General features: G+C 49.8%; 1 protein-coding gene across 12 annotated transcripts in view; it reads left to right on the top strand.

The window, feature by feature from the left end:
* Positions 1–21,799, top strand: part of MARK2 (microtubule affinity regulating kinase 2) — a 97,827-nt gene that overhangs the window by 59,422 nt on the left and 16,606 nt on the right. For 11 of the 12 annotated variants that reach the window (XM_083373979.1, XM_083373978.1, XM_083373977.1 and 8 more), the window contains exons 2-12: positions 3,164–3,343; positions 4,091–4,144; positions 5,722–5,770; positions 6,553–6,618; positions 7,396–7,466; positions 10,022–10,078; positions 12,763–12,999; positions 13,825–13,944; positions 18,048–18,147; positions 18,397–18,509; positions 20,489–20,624. In XM_083373979.1, coding sequence (XP_083230105.1) covers positions 3,164–3,343; positions 4,091–4,144; positions 5,722–5,770; positions 6,553–6,618; positions 7,396–7,466; positions 10,022–10,078; positions 12,763–12,999; positions 13,825–13,944; positions 18,048–18,147; positions 18,397–18,509; positions 20,489–20,624 — 1,183 coding nt within the window. The remainder of the gene's footprint in view (positions 1–3,163; positions 3,344–4,090; positions 4,145–5,721; positions 5,771–6,552; positions 6,619–7,395; positions 7,467–10,021; positions 10,079–12,762; positions 13,000–13,824; positions 13,945–18,047; positions 18,148–18,396; positions 18,510–20,488; positions 20,625–21,799) is intronic. The other variant, XM_083373987.1, reaches the window with a different exon arrangement.

Below are 21,799 nucleotides of genomic sequence, written 5' to 3'. Positions count from 1 at the left end.
TCTATTCTATTCTATTCTATTCTATTCTATTCTATTCTATTCTATTCTATTCTATTCTATTCTATTCTATTCTATTCTATTCTATTCTATTCTATATTTCTATTCCCATTCCATTATTCTGTTCTATTCTATTCTTTATTTCTATTCTATTCCATTCCATTATTCTGTTCTATTCTATTCTATTCTATTCCATTATTCTATTCTATTCTATTCTATTCTATTCTATTCTATTCTATTCTATTCTATTCTATTCTATTCTATTCTTTATTTCTATTCTATTCCATTCCGTTATTCTATTCTATTCTTTATTTCTATTCTATTCCATTCCGTTATTCTATTCTATTCTATTCTTTATTTCTATTCTATTCTATTCCATTCCATTATTCTATTCTATTCTATTCTATTCTATTCTATTCTATTCTATTCTATTCTATTCTATTTCCATCTATTCTCCTCTCCTCTATTCTATTCTATTTCGTATTTCTGTTGTATTCTATTCTTCATCCCCGCATAAACTCAAAAAAAAAAAAGAAAAAGGAAAAAATACCTTTGCGGTTCCTAGTTTAACAATTGTAGAACCTGTCCGTAGTGTGCAGATTGTCTTCAGGAAATTGTTACAACCAACACCAGTCAGGCAACTATAACCAGGTTTTTTTTTAAAAAAAAAAAGATTTTATTTTATTTTTTTAAGAAAAGAATCTTTTGCTATCCTGAAATACCAGTTGACAAATCTGTCGTGCCGTCTTTCAGCGGTTGCCTCTGCTATCTCTCTTCCCCCCCCCCTTCAAATAATCCTTCAATTAGGCCTGCTTGGTGGGGTGTTGTTGACCAAGCACCAACTCCTCTGGAGAAGAGCAGGCCAACAGCCACAGCCAGGGGTGTAGTGTGCAATCAGAGTCGTAAAATACGATTTATTCCCATCTTCTAATTACCAGGGCTGCCCGCCCACCCCCTAACCACCCCGGCTCTGAATTCACGTTGACTTTAATCAATTAGCTTGTTAAGCCTGAGAAACGTGAATAGCAGTGTGGTGGTGGGGGGTCATGTGGTGGGGGAATCCGAAGCACATTTTTGGAACTGTTTCCGAAGGGCGCCGCATGGTGCTACTAACTGCCTGGCGGACAATCGCTGGGCAACATCGCAGCAGCGGCGTGAAAAAGCTCCAGAGCTGACAATGGATTTTGGGGTGGAAATGGTCAAAAATATCTAAGGGGGTGCCATTAAAGAGAGGGGGTGGTGGTCACCCTCATTCTCCAAAGCACCTGAAAGGCAGGACGAAAAGCAACGGGGTGGAAACGAATCCAGGAGAGAAGCAAGCTGGAGCTAAGGAGGAATTTCCTGACCGTGAGAACAATTAACCAGTGGAACTGCCTGCCTCCAGAAGTGGTGGGTGCTCCAGCACTGCAGGCTTTTAAGAAGAGATTGATATTTGTCTGAAATGGGCATAGAGCCAGGGGTCTTCCAACTTGGCCCTTTTTTGACTCGTGGACTTCAACTCCCAGAATTCCTCAGCCCGGCTGAGGAATTCTGGGACTTGAAGTCCACGAGTCATAAAAGGGCCAGGTTTGAAGACCCCTGGTGTAGAGTTTCCTGCTTGAGCAGGGGGTTGGACTAGAAGACCTCCAGGGTCCCTTCCAATTCTGTTGTTCTATTCAAGCAAGGTTGACAGGTAAAGAGCACGAAGATTGTTTTGTCGCTACGCGTCCTCAGCCTGCCCGAGTCTCTCGCGAGGGTGGTTTGGGCGCTGTCTCTTGTCTTAATGGAACCTTGCAGCTCCTCAGGTCTCAGCTGCGCGCTCTCTTGACGTGCCCAGGTGACCCGCAGCACGTTCTCGGCTGTCATTTCCCGCTGTGTGAAATGGGCACCGTTACGGCAGGCTAGATGCAATGAGCAGCAGGTGACGGGTGGGCACAACTAGCATTGCCGCACGGGATGCGGTATTATCTGCAGGTTGAAGCAGCCCCAAGGTGAGGCGTCCCTTGGATTCTTAGCCTGCTCAGCTTTTTATGGCTTGCTTTCCTGGCAACCTTTGGCTCTGCCCCACATCCGTCCATCCTGGAGAGATGTGAAATCATCCATTAATGAAAATATCCTCAAACTCGGGGGTCCCCAACCCCTGGGCCGCAGCCCCTTCGGAAGCAGGCCGCGCAAGTGGCAGGCGAGCGTGCAAGCCTGCGCGGATCCACCTGGGTGAGCAGTGGCTACGCACACTTCATAATAAAGTTGGAAGGGACTTTGGAGGTCATCTAGTCCAGCCCCCCCCCTGCTCAGGCAGGAAACCTTATACCCACTTCAGACAAATGGCTGTCCAGCTCTCTTCTTAAAAACCTCCAGGGTTGGAGCATTCACCGCTTCTGGAGGCAGGTTGTTCCGCTGGTTAATTGTCCTGACTGTCAGGAAGTTTTTCCTTAGTTCCAGGTTGCTTCTCTCCTTGATGAGTTTCCATCCGTTCTTCTTGTCCTGCCTTGAGGTGCTTTGGAGAATAGCTTGACTCCCTCTTCTTTGTGGCAGCCCCTGAGAGATTGGAAGACTGCTATCATGTCTCCCCTGGTCCTTCTCTTCATTAAACTGGACATACCCAATTCCAGAAACCGTTAATATATATGTTTTGGTCTCCAGTCCCCCAATCATCTTTCTTGCTCTTCTCTGCACTCTTGCTAGAGTCTCGACATCTTTTTTTCATCGTGGTGGTGACCAAAACTGGATGCAGCATTCCAAGTGTGGCCTCACCAAGGCCTTGTAAAGTGGTATTAACATTTCACGTGATCTTGACTCTATCCCTCTGTTGATGCAGCCTAGCACTGTGTTGGCTTTTTTGGCAGCTGCCGCACACGGCTGGCTCATATTGAAGTGGAGATACGTGGTCCCCTTTTGCAAACTTCTGACAAGCAAAGTCGGCGGCGGTTGACTTAACAGCCGCGTGACTGACTTAACCAACTGCAGGATTCACTTCACAACTGCGGCGACAAAGGTCGTAAAACAGGGCGAAACGTACTGAACCGCTGTCTTGCTTAGCAGCAGAAAGGGGCTCAATTGCAGCCGTCAGTCGAGGACTCTCTTGTTTTGCAGGCAGAGCGGCGTTCCATAAAAACGTAACTCGTCTCATCTCATTTCTCTCTCTCTCCCTCTCTCTCCTTCCCCCTTTCCCTGTCTATCTCTTCAGCCGGCCTTGGGACACCCAGACGCCAAGCCCAGCGCCAAGTCCAACATGCTGCGAGGCCGCGTCCCTGCAACCGCCACCGACGAGCAGCCCCACATTGGGAACTACCGCCTGCTGAAGACCATCGGCAAGGGCAATTTTGCGAAGGTCAAGTTGGCGCGCCACGTCTTGACGGGGAAAGAGGTGAGAGTCTTCTGGGAGAAGCCGGGAAAAGCAACAGGCCTGAATGTGGAATAGTTCTCTCTCTCTCTCTCTCTCTCTCTCTCTCTCTCTCTCTCTCTCTCTCTCTTTCCCCCTCTCTCTCCCTCTCTTTCTCCCTCCCTCTCTCCCCCTCCCTCTCTCTCTCTCTTTCCCTCTCTCTTTCCCCCTCCCTCTCTCCCTCCCTCTCTCCCCCTCCCTCCCTCTCTCTCTCTTTCCCTCTCTCTTTCCCTCTCTCTTTCCCCCTCTCTTTCTCCCTCCCTCTCTCCCCCTCCCTCCCTCTCTTTCTCTCCCTCCCTCCCTCCCCCTTCTCCCTTCTCTCTTCTCTTTTCTCTTCTTCCTCTCCCTCCCTCCCTCTCCCCCTCCTCTCTCTCTCCCCCTCCCTCTCTTTCTCTCACTCTCCCCCTCCCTCTCTCTCTCTCCCTCACTCTCCCCCTCCCTCTCTTTCTCCCTCCCTTCCTCTCCCTCTCTCTCACTCTCACTCTCTTTCTCCCCCTCCCTCTTTCTCTCTCCCCCTCCCTCTCTGCCCCCCCCCCCTCTCTCTCTCTCTCTCTCTCTCTCTCTTTTTTAGAAACGAGATTTCCTATCATCTTCCTTCCCCCCCCCCAAGAGTGCTCCATCGTTTTGTCAAGAAGGGGCAAAACCCACTGTTAGCTTGCAAACTTGTTTTTTCGCTGCCTTTGCTGCCGTTCAGACAGTCTTGTGACTTTTTTGTGTTGTCTTCTCTTTCAGGTGGCTGTGAAAATCATCGACAAGACGCAGTTGAATTCCTCCAGCTTACAGAAGGTGAGAAGGTTCCGGAATTTTTGCGGGCCCGCCTTCACTTTGGTCGGCCGGCCGAGTGTGAAATTGCTGGCTTTTTAATCTCGCTTTGTTTCCAAACCTGGTGTGGTTGTGTGTGTGTGTTTTTTTTTTACTGGCGGTGTGAAGCCTTTAATGAGAGTCCCTGATGTCACAGAACCACAAGTGTGTGTGTGTGTGGGGGGGTGTTTCCTGCCATTGGTGGAAAAGCTGAGAAGGAAGGCCTGAAAAATGCCCTGGAGTGGAATAATTGGAAGGGAAAACCTTCACTTTTGTCTACAAAGCAGTCCCAGACGTACAGGGATTTTTTATTTATTTATTCTGTATATCGTTGGAGGCTTGTTCCTCTCTTTCCTGATGAGAGGTTTCAGGACTTAGCCAAACCTGAGACCTTCCTCAAGTTCTCGTGAGCCTCAGCTCCTGCTGGGATTTGCAGGTCCACATCCAGACAATCTTCCTTCTCCCCCCTGGAGTGAAATCATTAGGGGCTTCTTACCCTGCCTCTTTGCAGGCACAGTCGGCTTGTCTTTGGGGCCTTTGCAGATTAATACGTCGTTGTTTAAAAGGCTTAATCCCATGAGAACAACAGTCTAGTTCAGTGTTTCTCAAACTTAGTCACTTTAAGATCCGTGGACTTCAACCCCCAGGATTCCCCAGGCAGCATACTTTAAGAAGGGTGGAGCCTTGGTGGAGCAGTGGGAGGGGAAATCTCCTCCTTTGCTGACCTCCCGGGTTGCGTGTTGCGTGTTGCCGAATGGTGAAAGCCTCCTTAAGTAACACCAGCTGCCTGCCATTAGTGCAGGTTCGAGTCCCATCAGGCTCAAGGTTGACTCAGCCTCCCATCCTTCACAGGTAGGTAAAATGAGGACCCAGATTGTTGGGGGCAATTAAGCCTGACCCTGCCATTGTAATAACGCCGCTTGGGGTGTGTGTGTGAAAGCCCTAATAAGCAGGCATATACATAGAATGAAGGCTACTGCTAAGCTTGTAAGCCGCCCTGAGTCTTCGGAGAAGGGCGGGATATAAATGGAATTTTAAAAAAAAATTCAACTCCCAGAATTCCCTGGCCAGCATGATTTAAGATGGGTGGACTTCAGTTCCCAGAAACACCCCCCCACACACACCAAGCAGCATACTTTTAAGATGGGTGGGTTTCAATTACCAGAATTCCCCAGCCAGCCTGCTTTAGGATGGATGGACTTCAACTCCCAGAATTCCCATCCGGCATGCTTTTAAGATGAGTGGACTTCAACTCCCAGAATCCCCCCACCCAGCGTGCTTTAAGGTGGGTGGGTGGGTTTCAACTCCCAGAATCCCCCACCCAGCATGCTTTAAGATGGGTGGGTTTCAATTCCCAGAATCCCCCAGCCTGTATTCTGCAAAACCCCTCCTTCCCATGAACTTTGGTGTCAACGGGGGAATTCTGGGAATTGCAGTTCCAGCACACCCAGAAGGCCCCGTGGTGGGGGTGGTGGGGAAGCTGCTTCCAGACAGGGAAGTAACAGCCATTGGAGGCTTGGAAGTAACTGTCCCCGTTTCTTTTTCCCCTTCATTTCCTCCAGCTCTTCCGGGAAGTGCGAATAATGAAGGTTCTGAATCACCCCAATATAGGTGAGTTCCCCCTTTTCTTCCCCTTTACTCCCTCCCAGATGTGGCGGTTCCTCATCTGCCTGGTGGGCAGCACCCCAGCCTTTCCTTGCTCTCAACATCTGGCTTTGCCGGCTGGAGTTTTGAGAAAGGGCATTCCCGGCACATCTGGGAAGTGGCGCCCTCTTTGGCAGCATCCCGCTCCCGATGATGAAAGCCGTCGAATTCTGCAACATGGCCGCAGAAAGCCCCCAGGTCCTTGTGCCTTGGGGGGCTGCCCCTCCCCTCCTCCACCTCTGGAGTGCCATTCCCCAAGTCCAGGCAGTCCTCGGCTTAACAACATTTAGTGGCCGTTCGAAGTCGCAACGGCACTTGGGGGGTGGTTTTTCACCCTTTAACAGCCGTTGCAGCAGCCCCCAGCGGTCCGGGACGCTTGGCAACTGGCCTCACCTTTAGGACGGTGGCAGCGTCCCGGGATCACCTGATCCCCTTTTGCGACCTTCTGACCAGTTTCACTTAACAACCAAGTTGCCAACTTGAGAAACTGCAGCGCTTCCGTTAACGAACCGTGGCGAGAAAGGTGGTGAAAGGGGGCAGAATTCCCGGAGCAGCTGCCCCGCTTAGCAACGGAAGTTTTTTGGAGCTCGGTGGCGGTCGTACGTCGAGGACTTCCTCTAAACAGCTTGCTCTTCCCCTTACAGCCTGTGTTCCTCTTCCTTTCCGATCCAGCTGCCTCTGGCTCCTTTGTTTGGCCAGGTCTTTTTTCTAATCTCTCCTCCCCTTTCTCCCCGGTTTGTCTTTTTCAGTTAAATTATTTGAAGTCATAGAGACGGATAAGACGCTGTACCTCGTCATGGAGTATGCCAGCGGAGGTGAGTGGGCATCGTTTTCCCCCCTCCCCTCCTTCCCCCCGTCCTGTTCCCAAATTCCAGGAAGCTTTGATGGAATTGGCAGATCACGCTTTAAGCCAGGGCTGTTCCAACTTGGCCCTTTTACGATTTCTGGACTTCCATTCCCAGAATTCCCCAGCCAGCATGCTTTAAGATGGGTGGACTTCCATTCCCAGAATTCCCCAGCCAGCATCCTTTTAAGATGGGTGGACTTCCACTCCCAGAATTCCCCAGCCAGGATGCTTTAAGATGGATGGACTTCCATTCCCAGAATTCCCCAGCCAGCATGCTTTAAGATGGATGGACTTCCATTCCCAGAATTCCCTAGCCAGCATGCTTTAAGATGGGTGGACTTCCATTCCCAGAATCCCCCAGCCAATATGCTTTAAGATGGGTGGACTTCCATTCCCAGAATTCCCCAGCCAGCATCCTTTAAGATGGGTAGACTTCAACCCCCCCAGAATTCCTTAGCCAGCCTGCTTTAAAATGGCTGGACCTTTGGCTGGGGAATTCTGGGAGTTGAAGTCCGTGCACCTTAACTTAGCCAAGGTGGAGAAATACCTGTCTGCAGGCCACACTCCCTCGTGTGCCTCGGTTTGGCTGCGAAAATGGGTCAGCTTTCGTGCCCATTTCTTCCCGCCCCACCTCCGCTCTCTTACCGCTTTTTCCTGATTGATGTGCCATATTTCTGTTCCAAATGAAAAGGCAGCTTCGTTGCCCTCTCTCTCTCTCTCTCTCTGTGTCTCTCTCTGCCTCCAGGCGAAGTCTTTGACTACTTAGTGGCCCACGGAAGAATGAAAGAGAAGGAAGCGCGGGCCAAATTCCGACAGGTTGGTGCTGCCCCCTCCTCCTGTGAAACCCATGAAATGGCAGAACCACCAAGGGACCCAGATTGTTGGGGGCAATTAAGCTGACTTTGTAATAATGCCGCTTGGGGGGGGGGCAAAAGCCCTAATAAGCAGGCATATACATAGAATGAAGGCTACTGCTAAGCTTGTAAGCCGCCCTGAGTCTTCGGAGAAGGGCGGGATATAAATGGAATTTAAATAAAATAAAATAAAATAAAATTAGTGCAGGTTCGAGTCCCACCAGGCTCAAGGTTGACTCAGCCTCCCATCCTTCCCAGGTAGGTAAAATGAGGACCCATTTTTTTAAGAGGATAAGATTATTTGGAAGTAATATTAACTTTCAAGTAATTCATACTTGTAGTTCAGCCTCTACGTCAAGTGAATAGAGCCTTGGTGGAGCAGTGGGCTAATGCCTCCTTAAGTAACACCAGCTGTCTGCAATTAGTGCAGGTTCGAGTCCCACCAGGCTCAAGGTTGACTCAGCCTTCCATCCTTCCCAGGTAGGTAAAATGAGGACCTAGATTGTTGGGGGGCAATTAAGCTGACTTTGTAATAATGCCGCTTGGTGTGTGTGTGAAAGCCCTAACAAGCAGGCATATACATAGAATGAAGGCTACTGCTAAGCTTGTAAGCCGCCCAGAGTCTTCGGAGAAGGGTGGGATATAAATGGAATTAAAATAAAATAAAATAAAATTAGTGCAGGTTCGAGTCCCACCAGGCTCAAGGTTGACTCAGCCTTCCATCCTTCCCAGGTAGGTAAAATGAGGACCCAGATTGTTGGGGGCAATTAAGCTGACTTTGTAATAATGCCGCTTGGGGTGTGTGTGAAAGCCCTAATAAGCAGGCATATACATGGAATGAAGGCTACTGCTAAGCTTGTAAGCCGCCCTGAGTCTTCGGAGAAGGGCGGGATATAAATGGGATTCAAATAAATAAATAAATAAATCTCTGCCACCTTCCGCTGCCCAGCAGAGAGGAGAAGCCGAGTCGGATGCCCCGTGGTGCTTTGGGAAACGGCCGCCCAAATTTTGCTCCCGATCAATTTGGGCTCCTTGGCCAAAACTGCCCCTTTAGGATCCTCGGGGTCGATAAGCGCGACGTTTTGAATTTTTATCAAGCTTGAGCGGCAGGTGCCATTCAAAGATAGCTAACTGAATTCCAGGGGGGGGAGGGGAAATCTCCTCCTTTGCTGACCTCCTCCCAGGTTGCGTGTTGCGTGTTGCTGAACGGTGAAAGTAAAGGGGCAACCGGAAACCTTTTTCTCAGCCACACCAAGCCAGCCTTTTTAGTCCCACGTTTGCCCAATCAGTTGGGCTGGTGGGTGATGCTTTTCCTTCCTTTGGCGTGCAAAGGTGGTTTTTCCCAGTCCTTCCGTTCATCCAGATGTTGACAACCTGAGTTTTTTTTTTTAAACCCTTCTTTTTTTTAAAAAAAAAAAAAGTCCCTTATCTCTCTCGCCTGGTCGGTCGTTGCGAAGCGGCAGGGTCACTGCAACAATGCAAGGTTGTTTTTTTTTAAATTCCATTTATATCCCGCCCTTCTCCGAAGACTCAGGGCGGCTTACAAGCTTAGCAGTAGCCTTCATTCTATCTATATGCCTGCTTATTAGGGCTTTCACACACACCCCAAGCGGCATTATTACAAAGTCAGCTTAATTGCCCCCAACAATCTGGGTCCTCATTTTACCTACCTGGGAAGGATGGAAGGCTGAGTCAACCTTGAGCCTGGTGGGACTCGAACCTGCACTAATTACAGGCAGCTGGTGTTACTTAAGGAGGCATTAGCCCACTGCTCCAGTGTTAGGATGCCAACTCTTGGCCCTCGTTGCTCCAGGGTTCACGTTAAGGCCGGGCCTCCCCGCTGCCTTCGACTTTCCTTCTTACGGAATCCTGGCTTACAGGAGAAGGATGTCGGTTTCTCACCCGGCCACCTTTCGGGAAACGCCCATCCTCATTCCCCAGGCCAGAGAATCCCCCCCCCTCCCTCTTGTGCCCTCCAGGCCTCGTTCTCCTTTCCTTGTAAAGCCACCTTGAACGAGCGGGTGCCACTGTGTCATGTGAAAATCAGTTCCTTAACATGAGTCATAACGTCGAGTTGGAAATTTAAGACAGGGAAGGAACTTGGGAACTGAACACCGTTGGGTGGGAAGGAGGAGAGGATGAGGAAACCTCTTGGTTCATCCCTGCAAGAACTTTGCCCCCACCCCCCGCCCCACCCCTCTTCCGCAGGAACAGTCAACCCTCCACCCACCCGTTGCACAGGCTGGATGCTGTGTGCGAATGATGCAACGACCAGGCCTAATTTATGCAGCTCTTTCTTGGAAAAGACACCCTCCCACACACACACGCACACACGCTCCCACTTCTTCGCTGCACCGTTCTCCTTCAACTCCGAGCGGTGGGGGATGCAACCCCGCAGAGCAGCTAGGGTGCAACGGGGTGCGAAATAGATTGGGGTGGATTTAATGCTGAGTTGAGGCTGGTTTCCTTGGTGCAGAAATGCCGTTTTTTCAGCCTTCTTCCCCCTTTCCCTTCCAGATAGTTTCTGCTGTGCAGTACTGTCACCAGAAATTCATTGTACATAGAGACTTGAAGGTGAGTGGAAAAGGCGGCCTCTTCTCTTCTCTTCTCTTCTCTTCTCTTCTCTTCTCTTCTATTCTATTCTATTCTATTCTATTCTATTCTATTCTCTATTTCTTATTCTATTCTATTCTATTCTCTATTTCTTATTCTATTCTATTCTATTCTCTATTCCTTCTATTCTATTCTATTCTCTATTTCTTATTCTATTCTATTCTATTTTCTATTCCTTCTATTCTATTCTATTCTATTCTATTCTCTATTTCTTATTCTATTCTATTCTCTATTTCTTATTCTATTCTATTCTCTATTTCTTATTCTATTCTATTCTATTCTCTCTTTATTCTATTCTATTCTATTCTATTCTATTCTATTCTATTCTATTCTATTCCTTATTCTGTTCTGTTCTGTTCTATTCTATTCTCTATTTCTTATTCTATTCTGTATTTCTATTCTATTCTATTCTCTCTTTATTCTCTATTTCTTATTCCATTCTATTCTATTCTATTCTATTTTCTGTATTCATATTCTATTCTATATTCTATATTCTATTCTATTCTATTATTCTATTCTATTCTATTCTATTCTATTCTATTCTATTCTATTCTATTCTATTCTATTCTATTCTATTCTATTCTATTCTCTATTTCCTATTCTGTTCTGTTCTATTCCTAAGGAGTAACTTCTTAACAGTGAGAACCATCAACCAGTGGAACGACTTACCTTCAGAAGCTGTGGGGGCTTCATCACTGGAGGCCTTTAAGAAGAGACTGGACAGCCCCCTGTCTGGCATGGCACCGGCTCTCTTGCTTGAGCAGGGGGTTGGACTAGAAGACCTCCAAGGTCCCTTCCAGCTCTGTTAGCCTGTAGATCCTGCTTTTGCTACTAGATCGCTGATTCAGATTGGAGGCTTGGCCCGCCTTCCTACCCCGTTGCCTCTGACGGCCCCTGGATTGAAAGGCAGCCTAAGGCAAGCCTTCTTCCCCAGCCAGACGCTCTTGACGTGTCTTTCATCCGTAGCCAGCCAGCATCTGGAGTTAGAGCCCAGGGCAGCTGGAGCCCTCCATCCTCGCTTGTTTTCCCCCAGGGTATATCAGATTTTCTCTTCCCCCCCCCCAGTTTGTTTATTGCGAGCATTAATATTGAATATCCAGAGCTTCCCCCCCCCCCTCTTTCTTTTCTCCTGAGCCTGAAGTCGTATGAAAGTGAAGGATCTCTCTGGCTTTCAAAGCTGGGACTCCGGAGAGACCCGAGATGCTGGCTTACGTTCAGCAGCCCAGAAGCGTCTCCAAACTCGGTGCCGAAGCTTGCTGACATTGTTCCCTGCAGGTTGTCCTCGACTTAACGACCCCAGCTGAGCCCACCGTTTACGTCGCCGAGGGAGACGCCTGCCAAGCGGGTTTTTGCCCCCACGTGACGGCTTTTCTCGCCACTGTTGGGAAGCGAATCCCTGCAGCTGTTAAAAGTTAGGCGCCCGGTTGTGAATTGAGCTCGGCTGCTTAGAAGGTCGCAAAAGGGGGAATCGATCGCCTGCCAGGGTCGTAACTACCAATCAGCGGCCCAGCCTTTTGAATGTTGACTGTGTGACCGCGGGGAAGCTGCCAGGGTCGCCAAGGATGAAAAACAGCCCTACCTCGTGTCGTTTAGTGCCGTTGTAACGGTCGCCAAATGAACGGTCGTAAGTCGAGGATTCCTTGTCTCTGCCGCTGGTTTGGGCATTGCTTTGGCGGCCGGCCCCAGTTTGCAGGCATAAACGAAAAGCACGTGAATTGCGAAGGGCGAGAATCACGCCAAAATTCTGTGACCCAGAATAATAATAACAACAACAACAACACAGGCAGTCCTTTGACTTACGACGGCAGTTGGGAGCAGAGCTTTCATTGCAAAGCGAGGCCGCTGTCGCCATTTTCCCCACCGTTGTTTAAAGCGCATCGTCGCAGTTGTTTCAGGCGAATCCAGCTTCCCCCATTGATTTTGCTAGTCAGAAACTGGCTTGTCAGGCCACGCGTGGTGATCTCGTGGACGCCGGGGTGCTGCCGTTGTCGTAAACACACCCAGTGCCGAGTTCCTGAATTTTGACCGCGGTTGTAAATGTGAGGAGCCAGAGTCTCCTCGTTTTTTCAGTGCCACGGTAACTTCAAAGAGACAACTTCAATTAGCGTTGTAAGTTGAGGACTACCTTTAACGGTAAAAAACAAACTTGCAGCGCTTCTTAAAGACAAGCGGGACTGAGAGTCAGGATAGAGCCGGAAGGGGACCTTGGAGGTCATCTAGTCCAACCCCCTGCTCAGGCGGGAAACCCTATTGTACCCTTTCAGACAAATGGCTATCCGGTCTCTTCTTAAAAAACCTCCAGCGACGGAGCATCCACAGCTTCTGTATGCTTGTGAAACCTGGGGAAAAAATTGCAGATCGTCTATCATTGGGCGGGCCAGTCTCGCCCTCTTCGCTTCATTACCTCCCCGCCGCCAGCTGGACCCCAAAGTTGCTGTGGTTCCTGATTCTCTCCCCCCCCCCCAAAAAAAAAAATCAAAGCCTCGCCTCTTTGATCTAACCTCAACTTTCCCACCTTGGATTTAATCTGCAGTGACTCCCAGCCCAAAACTCACAGAATCCTCCTTGTGGATCAGCCCCTTATAAATATCTTTTTTTTCCCCACCTTTCTCCCCCTCTCCCTTCTCCCCCCCTGCCCCCCGCAGGCAGAAAATCTGCTCTTAGATGCCGACATGAACATCAAGATTGCAGACTTTGGTTTCAGCAACGAGTTCACGTTCGGCAACAAGCTTGACACGTTCTGCGGGAGCCCCCCGTACGCCGCTCCCGAATTGTTCCAGGGCAAGAAGTACGACGGGCCCGAAGTGGACGTCTGGAGCCTCGGGGTCATCCTCTACACACTGGTCAGCGGCTCCCTGCCCTTCGATGGGCAGAACCTCAAGGTAAAGCTGTCCACCACACCACCCCCATCAACCGCTCAGTGAACCCGTTTGGATTTTAACGCCACCTGGAACGGTTCGCCCTTCTCCTCCCACGCAAACCGTATTTTTTTTTTTTTAAAAATTGATTTTGACTTGATTTCTCTACAGCCTCCCCTCTCGGCCAAACGATTCCAGGAGGCTGGCAGTTCAGAAAAAAAATAAGATTGCAAATTAAAACCTTTTAAAACAGCGATGGCGAAGCTTTTAGGAGGCCGAGGGCCCAAACCGCAACCCCAAAGCCCACTTATTTATCGCAAAGTGCCAGGGCCGCAGAAGCATCGTGGTGCCCTCAGGGGGGAGCGTGGGGGCATGGCTGCGGTTGTCACGGAGGTGGTCATGCTCACCTCGATGTTGCTCACGGGGGGGGAACGCCTGTGGGGGCCGGGCAGGGTTGGGAGAGATCCAGGGGGTCTCTGGTGGGTGGGGTGGTGGGCAGGAGGCCCAGCGTAGATGGGGGGGAGGCACGCAACCCTAGCCGTGACTAGGGGGCCATGGCGCTGATCGGGATCCGGCTTTCTCCACTCAGGGTGGCCTTTGGCTTGCTGGGTGTGGGTGTGCTCTGCCACCTCTGCTTGGGCTTGCCAGCCGGCTGCTTCTTCTCCTTTGTGCTGGAGTGGCGAACCTCTGGCACGCATGCCATACTGTTTGCCACTACTGTTTTAAAACGTTTCAAGAGGAGGCTTCTAGTTCTCTTGAAGGAGAAGCGCGGGTGCGCCCGCAGGGGGTTCCTCTTCGGCTTAAAGTTGACCTTGTGTCTTCCCCGTCGCGCCTTCTCCCCCTTTCCAGGAGCTGCGAGAACGGGTTTTGAGGGGGAAGTATCGTATCCCCTTCTACATGTCCACGGACTGCGAGAACCTGCTGAAAAAATTCCTTATCCTGAATCCTAGCAAGAGAGGCACTTTAGAGGTGAGCAAAGGGAAATTGGCCACAAGGAAATGGGAATAAAATTAAATCAGAGTCAGTTTGGATCACGTGACCGTGGGGAATGCTGCAACGGGCGTCCAAAACGGTCCTAGGTCACCTTTTTTTCCCCCAGTCCCGTCGTGATTTTGGATGGTCACTAAATGAACTGTCGTAAGTCGAGGAGTGCCTGTACTTTGGGGGTGGGGGGAGCCACGGACTAGGTCGGCTGTCTTGTACAAACCTGACCAGTAGGTGGTGTTCACACAACAAGCGTGACCAGGTCACTGGGTGGTGGCGTTACCCTCAGCTAATCTTTCTGGGACTTCCGAGTGTGTGTCTGTGTCTGTGTGTGTGTGTGTTTGTGTGTCCTATGAAGTCAGCCTGTTTGGTTGAACCGTGTGTTGTGTGAACGCAGACAGTGAGTTAAATGCCATAAAACCCTTGTGTGTGGACCCCTCCTGGGTTGTTCTTGTTTTTATCCTAAAAGTGAGCAGTACCCAGGCTGAATGCCAATTTTGGGCAGCCGCGTGGAACGGCACGGCCAAAATCCCTCAACAAATGTCCAGATTGTGTCATGGCCCAAGGTTTGACCGTTCCTCGCCTGCCCGCTGTTCTCGAGAGATTGCGGGGTTGCAGCTAAGCGAAGTTGGTTTTGGAGAAGCGCAGGATTAATCCAGCAATGATAGTAATAAAGTTGGCAGGGACCTTGAAGGTCATCTAGTCCAACCCCCTGCCCAGGCAGGAAACCCCATATACCATTTCAGACCAGTGGCTGTCCAGTCTCCTCTTCTTCTCTTTTAATCTTGAGCATTCACCACTGTTGCCATGGCCTTTGATGGGCTCCTCTCTGCAAAAATCTCTCCTCTCCTTCCACCTTTATGACGGTTTCAGGGTCTCTTGGGATCACGTGATCCCCTCTGGGGACCTTCCGAGGATCAGAAGTCAGTGGGGGAAGACGCCTGCAGTGATTCGCTTAACGACGGCGGCGAGAAGGCTGGTGCAGTGGGGCAAAACTCACTTTGACCGCCGTCTCACTTAGCAACATAAATGTTGGGCCCCGTTTGCGGTCGTAAGTCGAGGGCCGCTTGTCCTGGCACAGAGTCCTGGGCCGGAAGCCAAGAGCTCCCCAATCGCCGGATTGCTCGCTCGTTGCACCGGGACGCGTCGATCTTTGCACAGCGGGTTGCTAATCACAAGTCCATCGTGATCTTGCAAAATTTTATAATTAGCGGTTGACAAACAGACGCCGGCTTCTCCCTTTGTTGCAGGAGCGATCAATCACCGCTGTGAATAGCTGCTGATTTTGGGATCAGAATAGGCGTTTTCACACTTCAAAAAAGACGGAAAATGGAGGGGGGGGAGGCGGTTAATTCAGCATATGTCTTCGGAGAAAGCAACAGGAACCCTGGCTCGCTCGCTCGCTCGCTCACTCATGTTCTTGCTCTGATCCAGCCTTTTGCGGATAGATTTTGCTCCATGGCTCCATTTTTTTTCCTTTTTTGCCTTTTAAAAGAACTCTGGAGAGCATCGTTTTTAAAACCATGGTGATTGGAAATAACACAGAGGTCCAGCTGTTGTGGTTGATCGACAATAGCTTGTTGTTAATCCTGGGCAAACGTAGCCAGTTAACTGAACAGTGTAACAGAATAACAGTGGTGGAAGGGACCTTGGAGGTCTTCTAGTCCAACCCCCTGCTCAGGCAGGAAACCCTATACCATTTCAGACAAATGGCTGTCCAGTCTCTTCTTAAAAACCTCCAATGTTGGGGCATTCACAGCTTCAAGAGGCAGGTAGTTCCACTGATTAATTGTTCTAACTGTCAGGAAATTTCTCCTTAGTTCTAGGTTGCTTCTCTCCTTGACTAGTTTCCATCCATTGCTTCTTGTCCTGCCTTCAGATGCTTTGGAGAATAGCTTGATTCCCTCTTCTTTGGGGCAGCCCCTGAGATACTGGAAGGCTGCCATCATGTCCCCCCTCGCCCTTCTCTTCATTAAACTAGACCTACCCAATTCCAGCAGCCGTTCCCTATATGTTTTCGTCTCCAGTCCCTTACGTGCCTGGCTGAGGAATTCTGGGAGTTGAAGTCCACAAGTTTGACCCCCTTTTCTTCGGGGTAGCCCCTTAAATTTTGGAACTCAGCTGTCATGTCCCCCCTCTCCCCCGGTCCTTCCCTTCGTTAAACTAGACATCCCCAATTCTTCATATATTTTAGCCTCCAGTCCTCCCGATCATCTTGGTTGCTCTTCTCTGCGCTCTTTCTAGAGTCTCGACATCTTTTTTTTTTTTACACGCTGGCGACCGAAATTGTTTTAGCCTGGTTTCTTCTGCCTTAGCCTAGTGTGTTAAACAGCCACGGTGATTTTTTTTTTATTTTTTTTTTTAGGGAGCGTCTCCATTTTCGGCGCGTCTTTGCCTTGCAAAACCGTTCCTTATTGTTGGTAATGGGACGTTATTATTCATTTTTAAACCCTGTCCTTGCCGGTTCGGCGAAGGCCCCGTTCCTTTCTCTGTCATCCACCGCCCTCTTTTGTCTGGCTCCGAAGGGCCCAAATTACCTCTCGGCGTGAAGGAGGTAATTTCCCGAGCCCCTTCGGCTGCCGCCTTAAGCTTTTCCCAACAGGGAGGCTGTTTTAACATCGGCGGCTTGCCGGCCACGAGAGGAATCGTTCTGCTTCTCCAGGGCCAACAGCTTTCAGGTGGATTTGAAAGTGGGAAAGAAAAAGAAGCAGCCAGCCAACCAGCTTTTCCATGGGTGGATTTAGGCAGTGGGGGGGGGGGAAGGAAACATTACCAAAGAGGCCCCCAGTTTTCCTGGAAAATGGGAGGGAGGCTGCTGAGAAGGGGGACAGTGTCCTTGGGGCAATTGCCGTCTCTTCCCTCTTGTTATTTTGTGGTCCATCACACTGGAGTGGGGCTTGCTGAGAGGAGGAGGAGGAGGAGGAGGAGGAAGAAGTACTGTGGCTTCTTTGGTGCTCTCTGAGCTTGCTTGCTTCAGAGAAACTGGTCAGCCATGTCTGGAGTAGTATCAGATCTGCCGCTTGAGGAGTGGAAGACCTTCAAGGTCCCTCCCAACTCGTTTGTTCTGTTCCCTTCTTTTGATTCCTTCAGCCGGGTTTGTTCGTTTGTTTATTTATTTATTTATTTATTTTATTCGATGTATATACCGCCCTTTTCCCGAAGGACTCGGGGCGCGGTTTACAGGGCAAATTAAAAAAAAATACAGTATACAGATTAAAATACAATTAAATTAATAGCCCCAAACACTTTAAAATTGAATTTAAAACCTTTAAAAACCCCTCAGTCCAGGCCCGGCCAGCGTAAATAGCCAGGTTTTTAGGTCCCGGCGAAACGAACGGAGGTCGGGGCGATCCGGAGTTCCACCGGCAGCTGATTCCCAAAGGGCAGGCGCGCCCACCGCGAATGCTCTCCCCCTGGGAATCACCCGCCGGCACTCCTTGACCGGCGGGACCCTGAGGAGGCCTTCCCTGTGGAAGCGCACAGGACGATGGGAAGTTGACGCTGGCAGCAGGTGCTCCCTAAGATAATCCGGACCCATGCCATTTCTATACATTTATATACGAGCAAGAGGACGCGGTGGCTCAGTGGGTTAGGACGCTGAGCTTGTCGATCAGAAGGTCGGCAGTTTGGCGGGTCGAATCCCGAGTGCCGCGTAGCAGAGTGAGCGCCTGTTACACGTCCCAGCTTCTGCCAACCTAGCAGTTCGAAAGCATGTAAAAAATGCAAGTAGAAAAATAGGGACCACTCCGGTGGGAAGGTAACAGCGTTCCGTGCGCCTTTGGCGTCCAGTCATGCCGGCCACATGACCACGGAGACGTCCTCGGACAAGCGCTGGCTCTTCGGCTTTGAAAGGGAGATGAGCACCGGTCCCTAGAGTCGGAAACGACTAGCACGTGTGTGCGGGGGAACCTTTACCTTTACCTTTATATACGAGCAGCTGACTTGCCTTTCAACAGAGGTTCAACTCCTCTCCCTTCCAGCGCTGATGACGTTGCCTAGTTTGGCAGTGAAACGCCTGCAAAGGAAGCCATCCTCTCGGTGTGGTTCTAATGTCTGCCTCTCCTTCCTCCTTCCCCCCCCCCCCTCAGCAAATCATGAAAGACCGCTGGATGAATGTGGGTCACGAGGACGATGAGTTGAAGCCTTACGTGGAACCTCTGCCAGACTACAAAGACCCTCGGCGGACAGGTGCAAAAGTTAGGAAGGGCTGATGGGCTTAGAGCAGTGGGGGCTGGGGTGTCTTCCAACGTGGCAACTTTGACGACTTGTGGACTTCAACTCCCAGAATTCCTCAGCCAGCCAGCTGCCAAGTTGGAAGACCCCTGGGCTAGAGGCCATCCCCATTGGAGGGCGAGGTGGGACGTTCCGCTTTCTGAGCAGCTGGGGGTGGTCTTTCCTACGAGTTGATTGTGACCCTCTCCTCCTTCACCCTTCCAGAGCTCATGATTTCTATGGGGTACACCCGGGAAGAAATTCAAGAGTCCTTAGTCAGCCAGAAGTATAATGAAGTGATGGCGACGTACCTGCTGCTAGGTTACAAAAACTCAGAGGTGAGTGCGAAGGGTGGGTGGGTGGCCGGGTGCGTTGAACTTCGGAACGGCAGCCCTGCAGGGGCGGTTTGCAGCCCCTGAAGCAAGCGGGCGATTAGCCACGTGGCTTCTCGTTGAGACTCTGGAAAGAGTGCGGGGGAAGAGCAACACAGCCGATCAGGGGACTGGAGGCTAAAACATACAAGGAACGGTTGCTGGAATTGGGCACATCTAGCTTAACGAAGAGAAGGACCAGGAGTGCCATGATAGCAGTCTTCCGATATTTGAGGGGCTGCCCCAAAGAAGACGGGGGTCAGTCTATTCTCCAGAGCGCCTGAAGGCAGGACAAGAAGCAACGGATGGAAACTAGTCGAGGAGAGAAGCAACCTGGAACTAAGGAGAAACTTCCTAACAGTAAAATTCATCAATGGAAGGGCTTGCCTCCAAAAATTACAGGTGCTCCATCATTGGAGGGTTTTAAGAAGAGATTGGGCAACCCTTTGTCTGAAATGGGCATAGGGTCTCCTGCCTGAGCAGGGGGTTGGACTAGAAGACCTCCAAGGTCCCTCCCAGCTCTCTTATCCTGTTCATCCTGTCCATGGGAATGTCTGAGCAGAAGCTGCCACCTTGCCCTGTGCAGGTGGCAACCAGGATCCAGCCCCTGCCCCCACCCCTGGACTCACCGACTGCCACTCACTGTCACGGATCCGTCTTAGAATTTGGCAGCTGCCAAGCTGACATGGTGAAAGGTGTGATTGACAGATGACGCCCTGCTGAATACCAGGAGGAGCCAAGCCTGGGCCTCTTTTGGTCAGATCCCTGGAGATCCCTGGATAAGAGGACTTTGTTCTCCATTTGTCTTAGTAGCCTTCCAGTTCTCGTGCCTTTTCTCGGAAACCTTCCCCGTAGTCTGCATTTTCCACACAGCACGTTTCTCGTGTCCTTTTTGTGTTCCTAAATCCTCTGACTGGGAATTTTAAAAAAATAAGCCAAGCAGAACAGACCCAGGAAGGAAGGATCTGAAAGGAAGGAAGGAAGGAAGGATGGATGGATGGATGGATCTGAAAGGGAGGCAGGAAGGAAGGAAGGAAGGAAGGAAGGAAGGAAGGAAGGAAGGAAGGAAGGAAGGAAGGAAGGAAGGAGATGAAAGGGAGGCTGGATGGAAGGAAGGGAGGAAGATGAAATGGAGGCTGGAAGGAACGAAGGAAGGAAGGAGATAGAAGGGAGGCTGAAAAGAAGGAGATGAAAGGGAGGCTGGAAGGAAGGAAGGAAGGAAGGAAGGAAGGAAGGAGATGAAAGGGAGGCTGGAAGGAAGGAAGGAAGGGAATGGGAGGGAAGGAAGGAAGGAGATGAAAGGGAGGCTGGAAGGAACGAAGGAAGGAAGGAAGGAAGGAGATGAAAGGGAGGCTGGAAGGAAGGAAGGGAATGGGAGGGAAGGAAGGAAGGAGATGAAAGGGAGGCTGGAAGGAACGAAGGAAGGAAGGAGATAGAAGGGAGGCTGAAAAGAAGGAGATGAAAGGGAGGCTGGAAGGAAGGAAGGAAGGTAATCTTTAATGCACCTTTTGCAAAGAATAAAAAAAAAACACAAACTAGCCAAAAGTAAAAAAGAAAAAGTGCAGGAAGAAAGAATGAAAAGAGACAGAAAGAAGCCTCCATTTTCCTTTCTACCAAATACATTTACCAACGCATCTCTTTGCGGACTGTGGCTGCAAAAGGCAACTCCCTCTTTCCGTCGCCCAGCTTTGTCGTGATTTTGCATCATCCAGTTGTTCTAGAACGGCCTTTTTTTTTTCCCACGCTCCGACAGCGGCAGAGTAAACTTCCTCTTTTCCTTCCGCGAGAAGAGGAAGAAGAAGAAGAAGGAAAAAAACAAACAAAGCCCTTTTTTTGCTTTTCTGGAGCCGGCCTCCAAGGGCTGGCCTGTCGGGTGGGGAGCAAAGGCCGCTGAGGGGGGTCCCGGAAGCCTTTTCCCGATTTCCTTTTTTTCCCTGCTTTTCCAGCTGGACAACAACGACAGCATTACCCTGAAACCTCGCCCCCAGCCTGAGCTGGCCAACAGCACGGCCCCCTCCCCTTCGCACAAGGTGCAGCGCAGCGTCTCGGCCAACCCCAAGCAACGCCGCTTGAGTGACCAGGGTGAGCTTCCTCCTCCCCCGTCTCCTCCTCCTCTTCCTCCTCCTCCTCCTCATTCTGGGCAAAGCAGGGAGGATGGGATTCCAATAAAGGGATTTTATTTATTTATTGACCATCCCACCTTGATCGTCCCACACTGGGAGGTTTCTAAGAAGAGACCGGACAGCCATTTGTCTGAAATGGTGTAGGTTTCCTGCCTGAGCAGGGGGTTGGACTAGATGACCTTCCAGGTCCCTTCCAACTTCTTCTTCTTCTTCTTCTTCTTCTTCTTCTTCTTCTTCTTCTTCTTCTTCTTCTTCTTCTTCTTCTTCTTCTTCTTCTTCTTCTTCTTCTTCTTCTTATTATTATTATTATTATTATTATTATTATTATTATTCTTATTCTTATTCTTATTATTCTTATTATTATTATTATTATTATTATTATTATTATTATTATTATTATTATTATTATTATTATCATGGTTGACTCAGCCTTCCATCCTTCCGAGGTAGGTAAAATAAGGGCAATAAGCTGACTTTGTAATAATGCCGCTTGGGTGTGTTTGTGTGAAAGCCCTAATAAGCAGGCATATACATAGAATGAAGGCTACTGCTAAGCTTGTAAGCCGCCCTGAGTCTTCGGAGAAGGGCGGGATATAAATGGAATTAAAATAAAATAAAAAATAAAAATAAATAATAATAATTAATAATAATAATATAATAACAATTCGAGTTGACAAAGATCACTGACCATCCTCCCTTCTCTTAGCATTCCCTACGACCACCATCCGGCGGGAGAGAATGGTTGGCCCCAAATCACCCAGCCATCTTTTCCTACCTAAAAAGGGACTAGAACTCACCCCCCCTCCTGGTGATTGCCCCCCCCAAGTCGCCCAGCTGTTTCCTGTTTCGTGGCCTAGAAACCGGAGATCGTGAGTTCTAGTGTTCTTGGGCGTGACTTGGCCAATCGGCAGGAGTCGGTGAGTTCTAGTCCCGCCTTAGGCACGATAGGGAGCTGGGTGGCTTTGGGCCAATCACTAGGAGACAAGAGAGTTCTAGTCCCGCCTTAGGCACGATAGGGAGCTGGGTGGCTTTGGGCCAATCACTAGGAGACAAGAGAGTTCTAGTCCCGCCTTAGGCACGATAGGGAGCTGGGTGGCTTTGGGCCAATCACCAGGAGACAAGAGAGTTCTAGTC

The sequence above is a fragment of the Vipera ursinii genome (assembly GCF_947247035.1).
Source record: "Vipera ursinii genome assembly, chromosome: 15".
Lineage (NCBI taxonomy): Eukaryota > Metazoa > Chordata > Lepidosauria > Squamata > Viperidae > Vipera > Vipera ursinii.
The sequence above is the reverse complement of the archived record's forward strand: the minus strand, read 5'-3'. Positions and strand labels throughout refer to the sequence as shown.